Below are 18,888 nucleotides of genomic sequence, written 5' to 3'. Positions count from 1 at the left end.
TCTATACAATTCTTATTTCTAAAGTTTCTCCTGAAAAAAATATAATCATCCATTTCAAATTTGAAAAATTATTTCTCATATTTCTGTCAAATTTGCTATTATATAATATTTATTCATTAATATGATGATGATGATCAATTAATTTACTTAAAATAATGAAGTAAATCTGTACAATTTTTATTTCTAAAGTTTCTCCTAAAAAAATATAGCTATTCATTTTAAATTTCAAAAATTATTTATCATATTTCTTAAACCTTTGGTCCTATCGTGATTTTCATATTATTGCAGTGGTGTACATATACTGGGGATTCTCTTCTTTTTCTCGCTCTCCTTTCTACGCCACTGAATAACACTACAAGGCTTTTCATAGTATTTGCACAATTTCTAACAAAAAAGGTAGTCATGATTAATTTTGATTATCTCAGCCGTTTTTGAGATATTTCAATTCAGTTCAGTTATGTTCACAACACTAAATTTGAAATGTCTCAAAAACGTTTCTGATTACTAATGATAATCGAAAGTATTTTTTTTTTTCTTCTAATTTGTGCAAAGAATATGAAAACCTTAGTAGTTTTAAAAAATATTCTCTGGCGAGGAAAATAGGGCGAGAAAAAGAGGAGCACCCTCCAGAATCTACTTATTATGGACAAAATTTATTACATTGAATTAATTGTAGACATGTATTTTAAGATAATACACACCAAATTTAAGTACTATTTGTTTACCACTGAATATTTTTCATATTCATTACATTATTTATAAGAACAAAGGGGCTCCTAATTAGTTTTGATTAACATAGGCATTTTTCAGTTATTTCAATTTGGTTCAATATTGTATTAATTTAAATATTTCAAAATTTCAGGTTAAATAAATCATCCTGTATATTTTTAATAAACTTTTCGTGTATCTTTTTTGTTATTTTAATAAATCCAATATATAATACAAAGTATTTTAAATCTGTAATATATAATAACATTATGTCATACCTAGTAAAAGTCTGTTTTCTGATACAAATTTATTGTTTCTAGCTGTATTCGGCAAATGAAAAGGTAATATATACTTTTTATACATATACATATATATATATATACATAAGATTTTGCATTTTTGTTCTTGCCTTAAAAAATAAAACAGCCAAATGACCTGTGTTAATTAATTATTTGAAAAGGCATCAGAAACGAAAAGAATTGCGAAAATAATAAGTTGATTGTTAAGAAGAGAAATTGGTTGCATGTCTACGCGGTTCATAGAGGCAAAGATTTATAATTCACGGTGACGGAGACGGTGCACGATATTTACCAGACAAAATGAAACTTTAATGTCGAGTGCAATTCAATTACGTCCGTTGATTTATTAAATTCTCGGGTCCGCCAATGTTTTTTCGGGGGGGCCGGCATGAATAAGTGATGGAATCTGTCCGGTCCTAATCTCGCTGGTCGCAGGAAATTTATTGACCCAAAACACATACACACACACGGACGCAGACATGCACGACCGAAGGGCGAGTGGACGGGGTCCGCCACCCCCCCTGAACGGAAATTAGAGGAAGGTAAATCTCGTTCGGACCTCCAGAAATGTGCCAGACTTCGGCTGCCGGTCATTACCGAATTTTCGGCCCTCTCGGCTCGCTATTATCAATTAAAATGTCAATCTCCGTTTTAAATAATCATTTCCTTTTATGATATTATTAAAAACAAAACCGGTCTCACACAACGTCATGAAAATTTTAAATAAAATATAAATTTAAAAAAAGTATTGTTTTCTACGACCTCCTTAGATCCATTATTAGTTTTTTGGGCAGATGGTTCAAGATATACGTGGGCTATATAGCCAATTACAGTTGAATAATTGATATTAAACTGTTCTATCTCCACGACTTAATAAAATGAATTACAAGATTTAATGGCCACATGGAACGTCGATAACGTTAAAGAAAAGATTCCCGGCTCATTATTTCTAAAGTTTTTATTCGTAAACTTTCTTTACGGGATAAAATATAACAGTGCTGCAATTAAATTAATTTCACCTTAGTGTATGTTGTTTGTGTGTGGACAATTAAAACTTAATTAAGCGTTTAATTGTTCAAAGAATAAAATTCTAATTAACAAAACGTTTCCGTTTGTCCAAATAACGAAATAATTTGCGATTAATAAATAATTAATTGAGGAAACGAAATTTATAATAAGAATCCTGTCGGAGGGTGAGGAAATTAACATCTGATCTGATTGTGAGTAAAAGTTTTTGAAGCACGGTGTGGTTTTCGTGTTATCGACAGGGGGTTGATAGTGGGCAGCGGTGGGGGTAATTGGCTGTCAGTTGTCACCGAGTCCCGCAACATCTGTAGGGACGTGTTCATTAAAACTTGTTCCAATTAATTTTAATTAATCCAAACACCCAGTTTTGAGCGTGACGAGTGTCTGCGAAACGGGAAAGTTTCCTGCGATCGGCGTGTTATCCCCCCGATAGATTTTTGCATGATAAGGGCGACGGCGAATTTTTGATTTTGCTGCGAGTTCCGGTCTAATTGGAATGATTATTGTTTTTCGTGGATCGGGACAAACGCGTTTCATATTTTTAACAATTTCACAATTTTCACTAAATATTAATATCAATTTATAAAATCAGTTAAGATCATTTTTTAACACACCTATTTAAAAGTGAAAACGAACAGAGTCTTAAAGAATGAATTGAACTTTAAGTTTATGATTGAAGGACTCGAAACAAATACTTTTCACATATTTAACAATATTCCAATCTTCAGGAAATACACAAATTAATTCTAATTAATTTTAATGTGCAAAAATTATTTAGAAATATAAAAATCCTAACCCAACCTAATCCACTTATTTTAAAAGTGGATGGAAAGGGTTTTATAAAGAATTATAATTTAGGAAGTGCACGGATTATTTTTCAGGAATCAAGACAAATATGTCTCATATATTTGTTAATCTGTCAATTTTCAATAAGCACATAATTTTTTAAGTGATTTTAATATGTAAAGTCAGTCAATTTAATAAAGAATATCATAAAAACAACGTTACTACTTTGAACCCAATCTAACTCACATATTTTTAAAGTGAATGGAAACAGTTTCATGAAGAATTATAATTTAAGAACTATTTTTCAGGAGTTAGGACAACTATGTTTTATATTTTTACTGTTCTACCAATATCCAGTAAATACAATACTGATCAATTTAATCAGAAATATCATGAAACATCGTTATTATTTCCAACCCAGCCTAAACCGTATATTTAAAAGTGAAAGGAAGCGGTTTCATAAAGAATTATAATTCTGAAGAACTGTACGATGATTAAAGAAAACGCAAAAACGATATCGTTGTTCCCTCGAGAATATTTTTACATCTAAAAGCTTCTTTATTCCCGAGATATTAACATCGAATATTTGACAATGAAACCGTATTATAAAATTATTCATCTGTTTTGTCTCTTGTGACCAGCCTGTATATAAATTGTACTTCATAATATTAATTTTAACAATCAAGTTGAAACATTTATTAATAGTGGGTCGTCTGTTATTATAGTAAAACGATTTAAATTAAATACTATGTGTGCCCACAATATCAATTTTGTAGTCCGTAATCCGAACAATATAAATGAAATTCGATGACAGGAACGAGCGGCAATAAAAACTTTTGAAAGTCTCTCAATAGTAACATGACGTTGTAAAATCTCACGCTCGCGGCGACTGGCTGGTTTAAACGGATGCCAAGAATTTACTGCGATTTCATTGCCCGTTCGGGACTTTACTTTTATTGCGACCCAATAAATACACAATTAATTATGAGGCGATTTTTCTGTGTGGTGCATTTACTCTGCTGCATTCCGCTGTTTACTGTGTCGAATTCTTTATAAACATTTATTCAGCATTTGTGTTAATCATATAACATTAAATTCAACAAAAAACTAAATATTATGTTACACGTATAAGTTAGTTGAATTGAACTAATAAAAGATAATAAAAAATATAATAATTTAATACAAACATATTGTAATTTCCATTTTTTTTAAGAGTTAATTGGTATTACTTTATAATTTTATTAAGTCCTTATTTATTACGTGCATTGTATTAATCTCTAATCTTGACTATTTATTTCCTTAGTTATAATTCCTAAATATTCTAGATAGGAATATTATGTAAGAAAATTGTAAGAAGATATAAAAACTAAGTCGATTGTTAATTAAAATTATAAAAAATAATTTATAATACATTGGAAGAAAAAGAAAATAAATGATAGAAAATATCAATATAATGTTTACTAAAATGGTGAATTTTCTACTCAAAATTAATTATGTGTTTACTTTTTTAATAATATAAAAAGTAAAAAATTAAAAATAACAAAAAATATATTTTTTGTTTATTTTTATAATGTTTGACAGTTAAAATAAATTAATTATATCAAAATAATGTTTACTAAAATGATGAATTTTCTAGTCAAAACTAATTATTAAATAAGAAAATATGGTAAAAACTCATTACATAATATGTGTGTTTAATTGTTCAATAATATGAACAGTAAAAAATTGAAAATATAATTATTTAATAAAAAATGTATTTCAATTTTTTGTTTATTTTTATATTTTTTAGTAATTAATTACATCAAAATAATATTTACCAAAATGGTGAACTTTCTACTCAAAACTAATAATTAAATAAGAAAATATGACAAAAACTCATTAAATAATATGTGTGTTTAATTGTTTAATGATATAAACAGTAAAAATTAAAAATATAATTATTTAATAAATGATATATTTTAATTAATTGTTTATTTTTAAAATTTTTAGCAGTTTATTGTAGAAATAAATTAATTATATCAAAATAATGTTTACCAAATTGGTGAAGTTTCTATTCAAAACTAATTATTTTCTAAGAAAACGAGATATAAACTTATTAAATAATATGTGTTTAATTGTTTAATGATAAACAATAAAAAAATAAAAATATAATTATTCAATAAAAAATATATTTTAATTTTTTTGTTTATTTTTATAATTTTTAGCAGTTAATGCGTAAAAATAAATTAATTACATCAAAATAATGTTTCCCTTAATGGTGAAGTTTCTAATCAAATTAAATAAGAAAATATGATACAAACTCATTAAATAATATATGTGTTTAATTGTTTAATAATATAAACAGCAGAAAATTAAAAATATAATTATTTATAAAAAATATATTTTAATTTTCTGTTTATTTTTATAATTTTTAGTAGTTAATTAGTAATAATAAATTAGTCACATCGAAATATTAAGTAAAGGTAAAAATTGTTTAAATAAAAAGTTAACTAAATATATTACTATTGAAAATTATAGAAAAATAAGGAAAATTAAATAATAAAATTATATTTCAATTTCTTGTTTATTTTTATAATTTGTATCAGTTAATTAGTAATAATAAATTGGTTAGACTCAAATATTAAACAAAAATACAAATTGTTAAAAAAAACTTAAACTAAATATTGCTATTTAAAATTATAAAAATAATAATATATTTGAAAAATAAGGAAAATTAAAAATATAATTATTTAATCAAAAATATATTTCAATTTCTTGTTTATTTTTATATTTTTTATCAGTTAATTAGTAATATTAAATTAATTACAGATATTGTTTAAAAAAATTAAACTAAATATAAACTGTTATTTAAAATTACAAAAAATATTAATTTATTGGAAAAATAAGAAAAATTAAAAATATTATTATTGTTATTTAAAACTATAAAAAATAATAATATATTAGAAAAATAAGGAAAATTACAAATATAATTGTTTAATGAAATTTAAATTCATTTTTATTTTTATAATTTTTAGCAGTTAATTAGTAATGATAAATTAGTTACACTGAAATATTAAATAGAGAAAAAGTTAAATAAAATGTTAATAAACTAAATATGGAAAATTAAAAATATAATTATTTAATTAAATATATTTCAATCAATCAATTGACTGCAATAACTATTGAACAAGTTATTATTGGATTTATTATCAATACCCCAAAATGTAATTATGGATATGTATAACTTGTTAATTTATTTGTGGAACGGTGCAACGTATGAATTGTGCGAATGCAAAAGTTGTGATTTACGGGCACAACATTTACGTGACCCGAGAGGCGTAGACAGAGAGAGGCAGTCTGGCGCATTACAGAATCAATTTGGCAAAGTGACGGGCTCAAAGTTTTAGAGTCGGAAAATCTGGGCAAATCCGGACCTGTCTTCGACGTGTATTAACCCCGGTAAAATAAGGACGATTCGATAAGGCTTTATCTTCGAAAACCAACGAATTGACAATAATAGAAAGCGCATTCGTACGACTTTCACTAAATTGCAGTCCGACCTTACGGTCTTTGTTCTTCAAACTCGGCTATTATTCAACCCGGTTAGAATTCCTCGCAGGAACATGGGAAAATAGTTCGGCAGGACCAGAACTAGTCCGCGATATTAGTCCGGTCCGAAAATCGCTTTCTACGTTTCCTCTTTCGCTCCCCTTTACTTAAAGTATTTTACAATTGTACCGTTATCGATGGCCGGCGTCATATTTCCAAATGGCCAACCCAAAACCGGACGTAAAACCTTCCGGAACACGGTGTAAGAACGAGGTTAAGTTGGCCGCCGGTTTAATTTTCTCGAAAGGCTCCAAACAATCATTGAACAATGCAGTTTAAATCCGAGTGGTCCCCAAAGGCCGTAATTATCCTGTACAAAGAGATGCTGTTTGTTTTTGTGGACGCCAGATCAGGCAATTGTTTGTGTCTGCTCCTGCTTCTAATTATGTGTGTGACATCCTTAGTTTTCGGACCTGGTTTTTGCCCCAGAGGGCAAAAAATACTTCTAACTTACCAGGGCGAAAGTATTGAATTTCAATTAGGCTGATTACTTTAGTTATTTGACTGATTTGATTATACGGTTTAACTGCGGGTCGTGGTAATATGAAACTAATCAAACGTGTCCTTTATTCGGCCGAGGAGCCGGGGAAAAACAAATTCGCAACTAACTGATTAATGTCTCGAAACGGTCCTTCATTAATTAAACTTTAATTTGTTGTAAATTTATTTCTCCCCCCCATTTTGGCAAATATATTGTGAAATCCATTAGGTTAATTACGGGCTCGTTCAGTTTTCATGGCCCGGATGCCGTCGGAAAGCAAATACGGCAAAGGATTTGCCATTTTCCGTGTGCGATATTATTAAAAACGTAAACATATTCCGGCAGTTTCCGGCAGTCAAATTTTAAAATGATTACACATTCAGTTTGCATGTGGCCGAATTAAATTAGGGACGTTTTAATCTCCGAGTTGTGACGATAAGCTTCGCCCGAAACGATTTCTTTGTTGGTGCGTACGTTATTATTTTCTATGAAATGGACGCATCGCGTGTCCCGAATAACAATCCTGCAGCAAAAAAGTTTTAATAAAGGTGGCCACAATAAAATAACAGGCGAAAATGTTGTGAGAACTGACCGTAACCGTAATTTTCTTTCGTCGACCCTCACGGTTTATTATTCAATCACACCATTAGCAGGAGTCTTTGATCCAATTAAATAACGATCAGTCCACAACTAGTTTCATAAAGCTGAAAGCTGAAAAGTTGTGACTGCAATCGGAGCTGAGGGATGACAACACGTAACAAAAATTTAATTGTTTCCTGTGCGGTATCGACGCCGAATCCCATTCTGATCCACTTTTGAAGCTTAGAGCGTTCACCGTGTATCGGGCTCGAATTAACGACCTAATCCCCGTTTAATGGCCGGCACTGGCTTGTATCTAATCAAAGGGCCCGATCCAGACAACACCCGGCCCTCCGCCGACACCCGGAACAGTCCTGCGGGAGCCAGCTGCTTAGCTGATTGTCAATTCCGCAGCGATAGACTCTCCGTCATTATGCAGAATCGACCTGTTTTCCTTTCAGGCCGTCCCGCAGGAAGCTAAATGAATTCGTTGCCCCCGTCACCTTTCCGTGAACCCAATGTGACTGCACAGCTTTCCTCTTTTTCAGCAGAAACATCCTCACGTGATATTCGAAGCGAGGACGAAGGCCAACAAGGGATGTGCGAACTCCGGCGCGATGGAGTGGCGCCTCAATCAGAACGTCCATTCGGGCTTTCTGCCCCGTGCCAATCTCAAGATCAAGAGGGACGTGCGGGAGGCCACCAAGTACATCGAAACGGCGATGGTCATCGACAAGGCGATGTTCGAGAAGAGGAACGGCAGCACCCGCATCGACGTCGTCCACGACTCCATACAAGTGGCCAACATCGCCGACCTCTACTTCAGGACGCTCAACACCAGGGTCTCGGTGGTCTACATTGAAACGTGGCAAGGTACTCTACAATAATTTAATTACGTTAAAGCTTCACAAAAATCCGACTCGGCACAACCAATAAATCCTAATTAGGAGGAAGAAACAATAAATTAAATTAATTACCAAGTTGTTTTCATCTCCGAAATGATAAATGAGCAACAACGATTCAACAAAGAAAAAGTATTCGACCCATAAATAATAAGAAATCCATAAATCAAACGATACAAAAGATGAAGTCATATTTCCATTTACATGTCAAAAATTATTTATTGTAACATTGCCAAGCCCATTGGAGAGAGGTGGTCAACCAAAAGCTCGACAACATTAAATGTTTGTTCTTCGATTTGCAGGTGGGAATCAGGCCCAAATCGACCGTAACCAAGACATAGGGAAGGCCCTATCGAATTTTAATGATTACACCTCGAGAAAGTTGTTCAAAGTGGATAAGGACACGACTCAGCTGTTAACGGGGGAGGTTTTTGTGGGGGGCGAGGCCGGAATGGCGGTGCCGGCGACAGTTTGCACCCCGAAATCCGTCGGAATCAGCGTCGATATTAACACCTATGAGCCCCATCTGCTCGCAGGTAACAATCGTTTAATTAACACCAGCGATTCATCCAATTAGGCACGACCCTTTCTTCCACTCTTGGAGGCTGTAATTGTTTAATTACTGCGCTTATAACAAATGTATTTGAGGATTTTTTGAACGTGCGGATTAGCGAAAGTTCGGAGCTTTTGTCAAAGTATGACTTTTAATTTAAATCGCTAATTATTTTCCACAAAATTAATTAGAAACTTTCCAAATGAATCGTTAAGCCTTTTAACTTTTTTCTAAACCATTACTCATCGTAAATTAAGTTTTTCTTTCGTGATTGAAATCAATTTTTAACATAATTCAGGAACCATGGCGCACATGATCGGACATAACATCGGTATGGGCCACGATGACGGGCGGGAGGAGTGCTTTTGCAGGGACTGGCACGGGTGCATTATGGCCCAGGCCATAGTGGGGCTGGATAACGTGCAGCCATACAAATTCTCCGAGTGCAGCAGGTCAGATTATATTGACAGACTGAGGACGGGCAACGGGATTTGTTTGTTGAACAAACCCAACGAGTTGGAGGTAAATATGTTGCTCGACAGTGTTGTCCTGCTACTTTTTAGCATAGCATGGCATGACAATAAAATTTCAGTCACACTGATCATAAAGTTTGCTACTTTAAAAAAGTTTAAGTAATAAAATCAAATAATGCTCACAATTAGAGACGTCAACTTTTAAACAAGACACAAAGTAAGTAATTGGTCGTTGGGGATTTGAAAATAAAAGGCGATTTTATTGTAGCACTTTTATTTCAGTCGGCGGATTTTGGAATGTTCTGTTCAAAGATTTGTTTAAAATATTATTTCTTAATAAAAAATATATAAAAACAATATTTTACTTGTTTAAAATGCGTCTATTGTATTTATTTTATAATAGATAAATACAAAATACATTTCTTAAGTAATATAATATAATATAATAATATTATTATTAATAATAAATAATATAAATATATATCAGACATTTGGAGAATATGTTATTATAATATAGAATTTGAAATAATTAAATATTTTGTTTAAAAAACCTATATTTCTTCTTCGTTATAAAGAATTATAAAGAACATAATAAATATTTAGATATTAGTCGCTAAATTTAATATATTATTAGTCATTTTATAAACATATAATAAATATTTTAGAACATTTTGTAATAAATGTTATAAGAATTTGTTTTCACAATTAAAATTTGAAACATTTCTTACAAGAAACATAATAAATGTTTAAGAATTAGTTACTAAAATTAGTATTTAACAAATTCATTATAAAAACATAAACATTTTAGAAAATTATCAAAATCAAGATTTATAAAATATTTCTTAGAAAACATAAATTTAATAATCTGATATAAAAATCAGAATTTTCTATATAAAAACAATAAATATTTTAAGAATTTGTTTCCACAATTAATAACTGAAACATTTCTTATAAAAATATAATAAATATTTAAAAATTAGTTTTTAAAATTAATGTTTAATAAATTCTTTACAAAAACATTATAAACATTAAAATTAGAAATTGAAGTATTTCTTATAAGAAACAATAAATATTTAGGAATTTATTACAAAAAATAGTATTTAATAAATTCTTTTAAAAGCATACTAAATAATTTATAAAATTGTTAACAAAATCAAGATTTAAAATATTTCTAATAAAAATGGTGTAAAATTTAAAATTTTGATACTTCAATCAATTTGTTTCCACAATTACAATTGGAATGTTTCTTATAAAAACATAATAAATATGTTAAACATTTTTTATGTTTTATCAAAATTAATAACAAATTCTTTATAAAAATATAATAAATATTTTAACATTTTTTTTAATCAAGAATTTTGTTTTACTAAAATTAGAATTGGAGGCATTTTTAATGAACCACAATAATTATTTTAAGTAAATTGTTACTAAAATTAGAATTTGAAACATTCTTTATATAAAACATAATAAATAGTTTAAGAAAAATGTTTCTAACATATAATTAGAATTCGACATTTGTTATAAAAAATGTAACAAATATTTAGTAATTATAAAATCAACTTTTAAACAAGACACAAAGTAAGTAATTGATCGTTGGGGATTTGAAAATAAAAGGCGATTTTATTGTAGCACTTTTATTTCAGTCGGTGAAGTACAACTCGGCGTTTTTAAGAATTTCATTATTGGGAGGGAAGTAAAAATTATCAAAACGCTACAAAGTAATTTAATTACCCGGGAGAGTAGATTGTTTGATCTTGGAGGACTCGAGACGGAATGTAGGACATTAAATGCGAAATTAAAAATGTTACTTGTCAAGACACTTTCTGTTAATCTTGAAACTGAAGTGTATTACACTGAGAAAAAGATTAAAAGGAATCCTTTAAGAAACGCAGCAGCAGCAGCAGCATTAATTCATTGCTTGCAGTAGTCTAGTACCTAGACCATTTTTAAGTGTCTCCGTGTCAACCGTCCTCAACAGTCAATGTTCTCTCAACCATAGAACTCCTTCCAGACCCACCGGTCGTGCGGTAACAGCGTGGTGGAGGAGGGCGAGGACTGCGACTGCGGCAGCATCGACAACTGCCACAAAGTCGATCCCTGCTGCGACCCCATCACCTGCAAGCTGACCAAGGAGGCGCAATGCGCCTCGGGGCCGTGCTGCGAGAACTGCCGCCTCAAAGAGCGCGGCGTGGTGTGTCGGGACCCGTCGAACGAGTGCGACCTGCCCGAACTGTGCACCGGGGAGTCGGGCGAGTGTCCCGCCGACGTGTTCAAGAAGAACGGCAGCCCCTGCGGCAAGAACACCGGATATTGCTTCAACGGCAACTGTCCCACGTTGACGCTGCAGTGCGAGAACATCTGGGGATACGGTAAGTACGGGAACCATGACGGGGACGTCGAGTAACGGTCGAGTACCCGGTGTAGGTGGCATAGCGGCGGATTCGGAGTGCTTCGAGCAGTTCAACTCCAAAGGGTCGATCAACGGTCACTGCGGCAGCGACTCCAATGGAAGGTTCCTGAAGTGCCTGCCCGAGAACGTCAAGTGTGGCTCCTTGCAGTGTCAGCAGGGTAACCGGTACCCGACCATCGACGGACTCGACGACCTCTACGCCCGCACCATTATCAGCATCAAAGGCGTCGAGTACGAATGCAAGTAAGTATCAATCATATTCTGTGATCCACGAGAGGCGATTCGCTTACTTATGCCACAATATACACACTTATTTGATCGAGGTTTGTGACAGTCCATCAACTTTGTCTGTGGCGCCTTATGGTGTCGATAAAATAGTAAAAAAGGGGTGTATTATTTTCACGAAAGTTTTGTGTCAACAGGCATTACGTGAGACTTCCAAGTTTCTGAAAGTTTCCCTACTTGGACCTTGGAACTTTTCTATATATATTCGTCTGAGACGAGTTTGCGAAATTAATGCACTTCCCAAACCCAAAATATGTTATTCCACACTGTCAACACGTAACTTTAATAATACAGCTGCGATTTGGTAGAGAACGTCCAATAGTCATAATTAATAGATCTATTCACAGGACGACGACTGGCACGAACGAAAAACTGGACCTGCCCCACTTGGGACTGGTGAGGGACGGCACGCCTTGTGGAGAAAACCTCATATGCCTTAATCAAACTTGCTCGAGCATATTTCCCCATGTGAAGCAAGAAAAGTGTCCATCTAATGACAATAAAGTCGAATGTTCTGGACATGGAGTAAGTCGTGAAGCTGCGCACTACATTTAACTCAACCTGTAACATGTTGTTTCATCCGCAGTACTGTACAAATCAGAACAAGTGCTACTGCGAAATGGGGTGGACGGGAAGCGATTGCTCAATCCAACAGGAAATGATACCCGCGCCTCCGTTGCCCACGCCCCCGATCGACATAACCACGACCAATTTGCAAGAGCACATGAAGAAAAAAGAAACCCCCTACGGTATGTATCAAGCTTTCTACTTATTAACCGATGCGCAGTACCCAGCAATAAGTCGAGAACCGTTCAGGTTTTGCTCCCTTGTATCAAGTTTAGTGTATATCATTTTGCACTGGTCGGAACATTGTGATCTGGTCCGAAATGACGTACACGTACATCAATAACAATAATTATTAATAATAGTAGTACGTACACAGAGCAGTAATAACTAACTAATACAAAGAATCGAGGCGAGGTAGGCGACTTTAGCAGCACACTGTCTATGGCCCCTTATATACCACGTGTGTCACGAATAAATGATTGTGAGATAGCCTTGGCGATTGTTATTTTTCAGGGAACGCAGGTGAAGGAGACATGACCACTTTGGGAATGGTGGTACTGTTGGTGCTATTGGTGATGGGAGTGTTCATTTGTTTTGCCATAGTTGCAGTGTGCTACAGGTACTAACAGTCGCGATTAAATTTGATTGGATTTGCCTGCAGAATGAATGCGCCAAGTACCTACCTTGTGTGGTTCCAAAGTACGCCCGCCCAGTTGGTTTTGTGCCGTTTTCTATCCCCCTTGTACATAATTTGAAACGTTCAATTAAATCACTCTTTGTATTTTGTATTATACATTTCATGTTGTGACATGCTGTGTGTACCGTACGATAATTTCCATCAAGCTCTGTATTTATTATTTCTAATAATGTATGTCGACAAATATGGTGACTAACTAACTAACTAACTAACTTATAATAACATAATTGCAATTGACATACGCTAAACTGACAAGGTTAAATACAAAAAAAAAAAAAAAAAAAAGTTTGGTACGTACACAGAGCAAGACGATAATAAATATGGACACAATTGATTAAAGGAAGCTTTGGCGTGTGCCTTTTTTCTAGGGACCCAAAACAAGGGAAATCTGAGCACTCTATTTATGGTGATCATCTTAGTCTTTTTGGTGATGGGCGTCTTCATTTGTTTTGCGGTTGTGGCAGTTTGCTACAGGTACAAACCAACACAGAAAATATACGAATGTGATGATGAGACACACAACACACAAAAACCAGTTAAACAATGAAATTAATTCGATTGGCTTAAGATGTAACTGGATTTTGCGATATTTGCGTTATTGGTTATTGGTTTGGGGATGCCTGTACATAAGCTTGGGTGTTTATCGTGTATTATCGATGGAGTAAAATTCATGTTTGTTATGATGATATGCTATGTGTACTGTACATTTTTGTGAACTACTTACTGTGTTCTGAATATTGTACTTATTGTTAGCATTAAGTTGGTACGTGGTGGCTAACATTTTTCTTCTTCGTCACAACACGAAACTTGTTGTCCGAAAATATCAATTTAATGCTGTACACTAAGAAAAACTGAGCCATGACTCGTAAGCGTTTGAAAAAGGGAAAAAGTTAGTCACCATATTATGTGCGTGTTAAAACCATGTCTTTTAACGGCTGGCAGCATGTAGTGAGTATTGAGTAATTTGAGTAATTTTTGTTGTCGTCTATCTCTGGATAAAGGAACCATTTAACGCTGTGCCTTAGTTAGTAGTAGCAAATTGAGTCCCCACAGCATAACGTCGTTACAATGAGACCTTTATCCTCGAAAAAATTTCAAAATCAACAACAAGCGAATACGCGATTGAGAATATAGATGTCGCCGTTGAAGGGACATGCGTGATGCGCAGGCGCGTCTCTCTGCCTTGTACATTGTCTTATTCGGTGCTTTCCTTCTCTCTCTTCGCCTGTGTGTTGATGCATGATGCGTCGCTCGTCACGTCCCATCCGACGACGGCGACGACGACCGAATCGACCGGATTAAACGAACAAAACCCGACCGGATCCGGACCGTATGCAGAGGACTATCACGGGTCGAACACGATATTTCTCGTTTCTACTCTCATGTCGGTGGTAGGGGGTGTATTCATTGTGTTCGCAACAATGGCACTTTGCTACAGGTCAGTCGTAGTACACAAAAACTTCTCGCTCTGTCTCAGGTTAGTGAGCAGACCAACCAGGTAGCGAACCACGTTCTCAGCATCCGCTCATAATGCTTCTTCCATTGTTTCCGTTGCGTTTGCCGATACTGTTGTACTTATTATACTGTTGTACCTACTTCATTTTTTATTGACAACTACTCTGCGCCAGACTATCCGTTTATTTTCATTCCGTTCCGTTTTGTTACGTTTACTTTTTCTCCATTACTAATGCTGGTTGTGCACTGCACGTCAATTCGACTGATGCACCAGAATATCAACTCGATTTATACTGGAACCATTTCACTTTTTTACGTTCAACTACTATATGCACCGGAATCACATCAATATTCCGGTGTTTCAGTATCAATCAAAGGTATATTTTATTACATGGTTTAGTTCAATTCACGATCAGTGCAGTTAATTAAGTTATTAACTAAAAGAATGGATCTTTCACAGTAAGAATTGGTGCTTTTTTCGTAAGCCCTTGATGTCGTTTTATTTCGTTTTTTTTCTCTTTTTTGTTGGTTTGTATTGAGTGTTTTTGTGTTGTTTTATTTATTGTTGTGTCTTTCTGTCAAGAGTAAAGCTTTTTCTCCCAAAATATTCGGAATGGTACTTTCATAATTCAATTTGCTTATTAGAGGGAAGCCTTGAACAATTTTTTATAAGAAAATATTCTGGGACGAAAATTTCTACATGATTAATGTACATACTATTGTTTTCTTTTCACAAAAAGCACCAATATTTCAAATTTTACTTGCCTATATGCTCTAGTTGTTTTTAGCTTCTCTGGACTTCTCAAATAATGAACTTACTAATCGGCTCAATCAACACATTAAACTATAAATTATAAACTAAAGTGTAAAGCTTCAGTAAAGTTCTGAAGCTTTTACATTAAAAACTTTATGGCACAGGTTAGAATCTAAGTAAATATTAAATTTTGTGTTGATGTCGTGCAGTCGTTCCGTACAACAACAAAATTAATTTTGTTTAATATACAGGATGATTTAAAACTTAAAGCCCTCAAAATTTAAACTCAAAACAAAACGAATAGAAACAGTGAAATTTAAATTAGCCTGTATAACTTGTGAGTGATGCTGCTATCCATAATTAACGGATTTACAATAGGCCGCATCTTTTTAAAACATACCTTGTAATATCCCGACCTTAGCACACAGAAAGTTAATACGAATTCAGTTAAGATCCCGGTTTCAAGGTAACTATGAAGTAACGCTTAGACAACGCTTGAATTTGTATTATCTTGAATTGACTAGATGACAGCTTGGTATCCCTTTAGAGAGTGCAGTGGCGTACACTAAAAATCGTCAAGGTTTCAGTCACAGTTACAAGTCATAGTTTGTTGTATTTTTTGAGTATGCCACTGAATGTGGATTACTTACTTATTGTTAGTAGTGAAAATATCAGACGATACCCCCTTCCACCGTTACTGAAATGGAAATTGCGGTATAAATTGTAAATCTCAACCTTTGCATGGACCAATGTCTTGTCTGTTGTCCCTTATTGCATGTGCTGGACCTACTCTACAACTTTCTTCCGACATTACAAACCTACTCCAAACCTTATTAACTGAAATTCACTGGAATTAAAACGAAGGTTGTTTGAGTAGGTTTGTGAGACCCCTCTGTCTCTATCTCTAACTCTCCACTTGGTATGTATCTTGTTTGCATTTACTGCTATTATTTTGAGTGGCTCCTGCAGCAGCTTTTTTCGTATGTTCGTATGAGTGTCTGTGACCTTATACCATTTTTCCACTTTGCCAAAGTATTGCAACAGAATTTACAGATTCACCTAAAACCTATGTGATGATGAATCTTCAAATTTGTTGTACCACCAAAAGCACTATTACGACACCAGTTTTGGTACACCTTTTTATGTTCAATGGGCATGATTTCGTTTTATTGATGCATTCGATGATTTCTTGTATATCTGTTCACGCTACGTATGCATCAAAGGGCCGCTCCTTTTGAATCAAAATCTCTTTATTTCAATTTACTTGATGTAATTGGGGCAAAAATTCAAGTTGATTGATTCAAATGGAGTGGCCCGGTAAAACCACCCATTGGATACGATCCCGAATATTAATGCCGCCTTTTGTTTTGCCCCTCCGTAAACATTTTGCGATTTGTGTAAATTCCGTAAACAATTGGAAAGGAGGCAGAATTTGCGTAAATACCAAACCGAGTACAATAAACCGCTGCCGAAAACTTACCTGCCGGCTGGAAATCACTCGCAGGAGGACTATCTAAATGAGACCGCCGCCATGGCTGAGTTTAGGTGAGTTCTGTGGAAATTGGGAGTTAAACGGAATCGATGTTGTCTCACTGTACATACATACATACATTATCTATTCAAATTCGAACAACGAACCACCCTTAAGTTCAGTTTTTGTTTGTTTTCGTCCGCTTTCTTTGCCTCACCTTAATTGATTGATTAATTAAAACAATAATAATGTGCATGACCTGAACTAAAATTAAACAACTTGACTTATTTTATAAATTTAACTCCTAATTTTCAATGTGTATAACTTTCGCAACTGACAAAAAATTGATTTAATATAATTAATATAAAAATGAAATTTCAAATAAATGTAATGCTTTGAGTAGTAACTGCTTACATTAAAAATCTATTATAAATATATATTATATATAGTGTGACCATAAAATTGTGCATGACGAAGAACTTGTTTCATACTCCATCTGCTTTTGATTCATGGTAAATTTGGCAATTCGTGGCATTTTGTCTGAGAATTTAACTCCTAATTTTCAAAATGAAAGACATACATAAAATCCTCAACACCCTGTATGTAAGAATGTGTGTTGTTTTCTGCTATTTTGATGCATAAAATTTTGTGTTGACCATTAGATATGTGTAAATTCTAAAGCGAATGTTAAAGCTGTACATATTGTATTTGAAAAGCTTTGCATAAGATTGCTAAGTGTTATAAACCAGTGAATCACACGAATCAATCAATCAATCAATCAATCAGTCAATCAAGGATTCCTGTGGTCCACCATCAAATAATTGTTTGATCGAAACAATTACTTGATCGTAGTAGTTGTGTGATGTGTCCAAGAATGCAATAAGTCTTTTAAATGTTAAAATTAACTTAGTTGGAACCAAAAACTGAAAACACTTATTGCAAGTCTTTCACGAACTTTGAATAAGATAAAAAAATGATTAAACGTAATGTTTTTTGCTAGCCGCGCCGATTCGCAAAGAGTCTTATTCCGACCGTCGAACCACATGGGAACCGGAGGACCAGCTCATTACCCGTTAGTTAATAAAATTGATGTGTAATTTTGCACTCGATGTTTGTTGCCCCCCAAGATGTCTGTCTGTCTGTCTGTCTGTCTGTCTGTCTGTATATGTTTCTGTTTTTATTTTCTCAACAATAATACCAATAATAATGTTATTTAAATAAAATCTGTGCAGCACCAGAACTTTGCTCCCATGAACCTCCTTCAGTTCATTACGTTACGACTTAACATTAGATGAAGGTGCAAGGAACGTCAGGATAATCCATTTTTCCACTCCGTGCACATTAAGAGATTATTTGTTCGGGCCGAGATAAGTGAAACAGTGCCACAATTCCATAAAACATATTAAAATTTGCATAGTTTAAAGTCGAATTTTGCTGCATGTTATAAAAGATAAAGCCCGAATTTAAATGAGGGGGACCGGAGTTTATATTTATCCAATTGTTATTTCGAGGGGGTTAACGTTGATTAACGTTGCCGTGCAAATACAAAACAAAACGGAACCCGAATATGCATATTAACACCGTAACCCCTTGATAACCAGATAACAAAAGTCTTTTTATTATATAATATTTGAGGTCGTCCATAAAATGGGGAAAATCACCGTCCGCCGTCCGGTTTTATTAAGACCCAATTTTACACGAACGATCAAATCAGATATGTAGATAAGGGAAATGGACATTGCTGACGTTCCCTTGTTATGTTGTTATTTCCAATTGTTTTATTATTTATGGATACATAAATAGGAGTTAACATTTTTAATGTGATGCCTTCTTTTAATAATTTAAGCAGCATGT

The 18,888-nt window shown here is 33.7% G+C and overlaps 1 protein-coding gene across 1 annotated transcript in view; it reads left to right on the top strand.

The window, feature by feature from the left end:
- The window catches only part of LOC109603308 (disintegrin and metalloproteinase domain-containing protein 11), a 51,804-nt gene that overhangs the window by 29,530 nt on the left and 3,386 nt on the right, over positions 1–18,888 (top strand). The window contains exons 6-15 of the mRNA XM_049967314.1: positions 8,019–8,340; positions 8,672–8,905; positions 9,221–9,444; positions 11,407–11,764; positions 11,820–12,048; positions 12,438–12,615; positions 12,677–12,839; positions 14,693–14,831; positions 16,986–17,108; positions 18,035–18,106. Coding sequence (XP_049823271.1) covers positions 8,019–8,340; positions 8,672–8,905; positions 9,221–9,444; positions 11,407–11,764; positions 11,820–12,048; positions 12,438–12,615; positions 12,677–12,839; positions 14,693–14,831; positions 16,986–17,108; positions 18,035–18,106 — 2,042 coding nt within the window. The remainder of the gene's footprint in view (positions 1–8,018; positions 8,341–8,671; positions 8,906–9,220; positions 9,445–11,406; positions 11,765–11,819; positions 12,049–12,437; positions 12,616–12,676; positions 12,840–14,692; positions 14,832–16,985; positions 17,109–18,034; positions 18,107–18,888) is intronic.

This window comes from Aethina tumida, chromosome 5 (assembly GCF_024364675.1).
Source record: "Aethina tumida isolate Nest 87 chromosome 5, icAetTumi1.1, whole genome shotgun sequence".
Lineage (NCBI taxonomy): Eukaryota > Metazoa > Arthropoda > Insecta > Coleoptera > Nitidulidae > Aethina > Aethina tumida.
The sequence above is the reverse complement of the archived record's forward strand: the minus strand, read 5'-3'. Positions and strand labels throughout refer to the sequence as shown.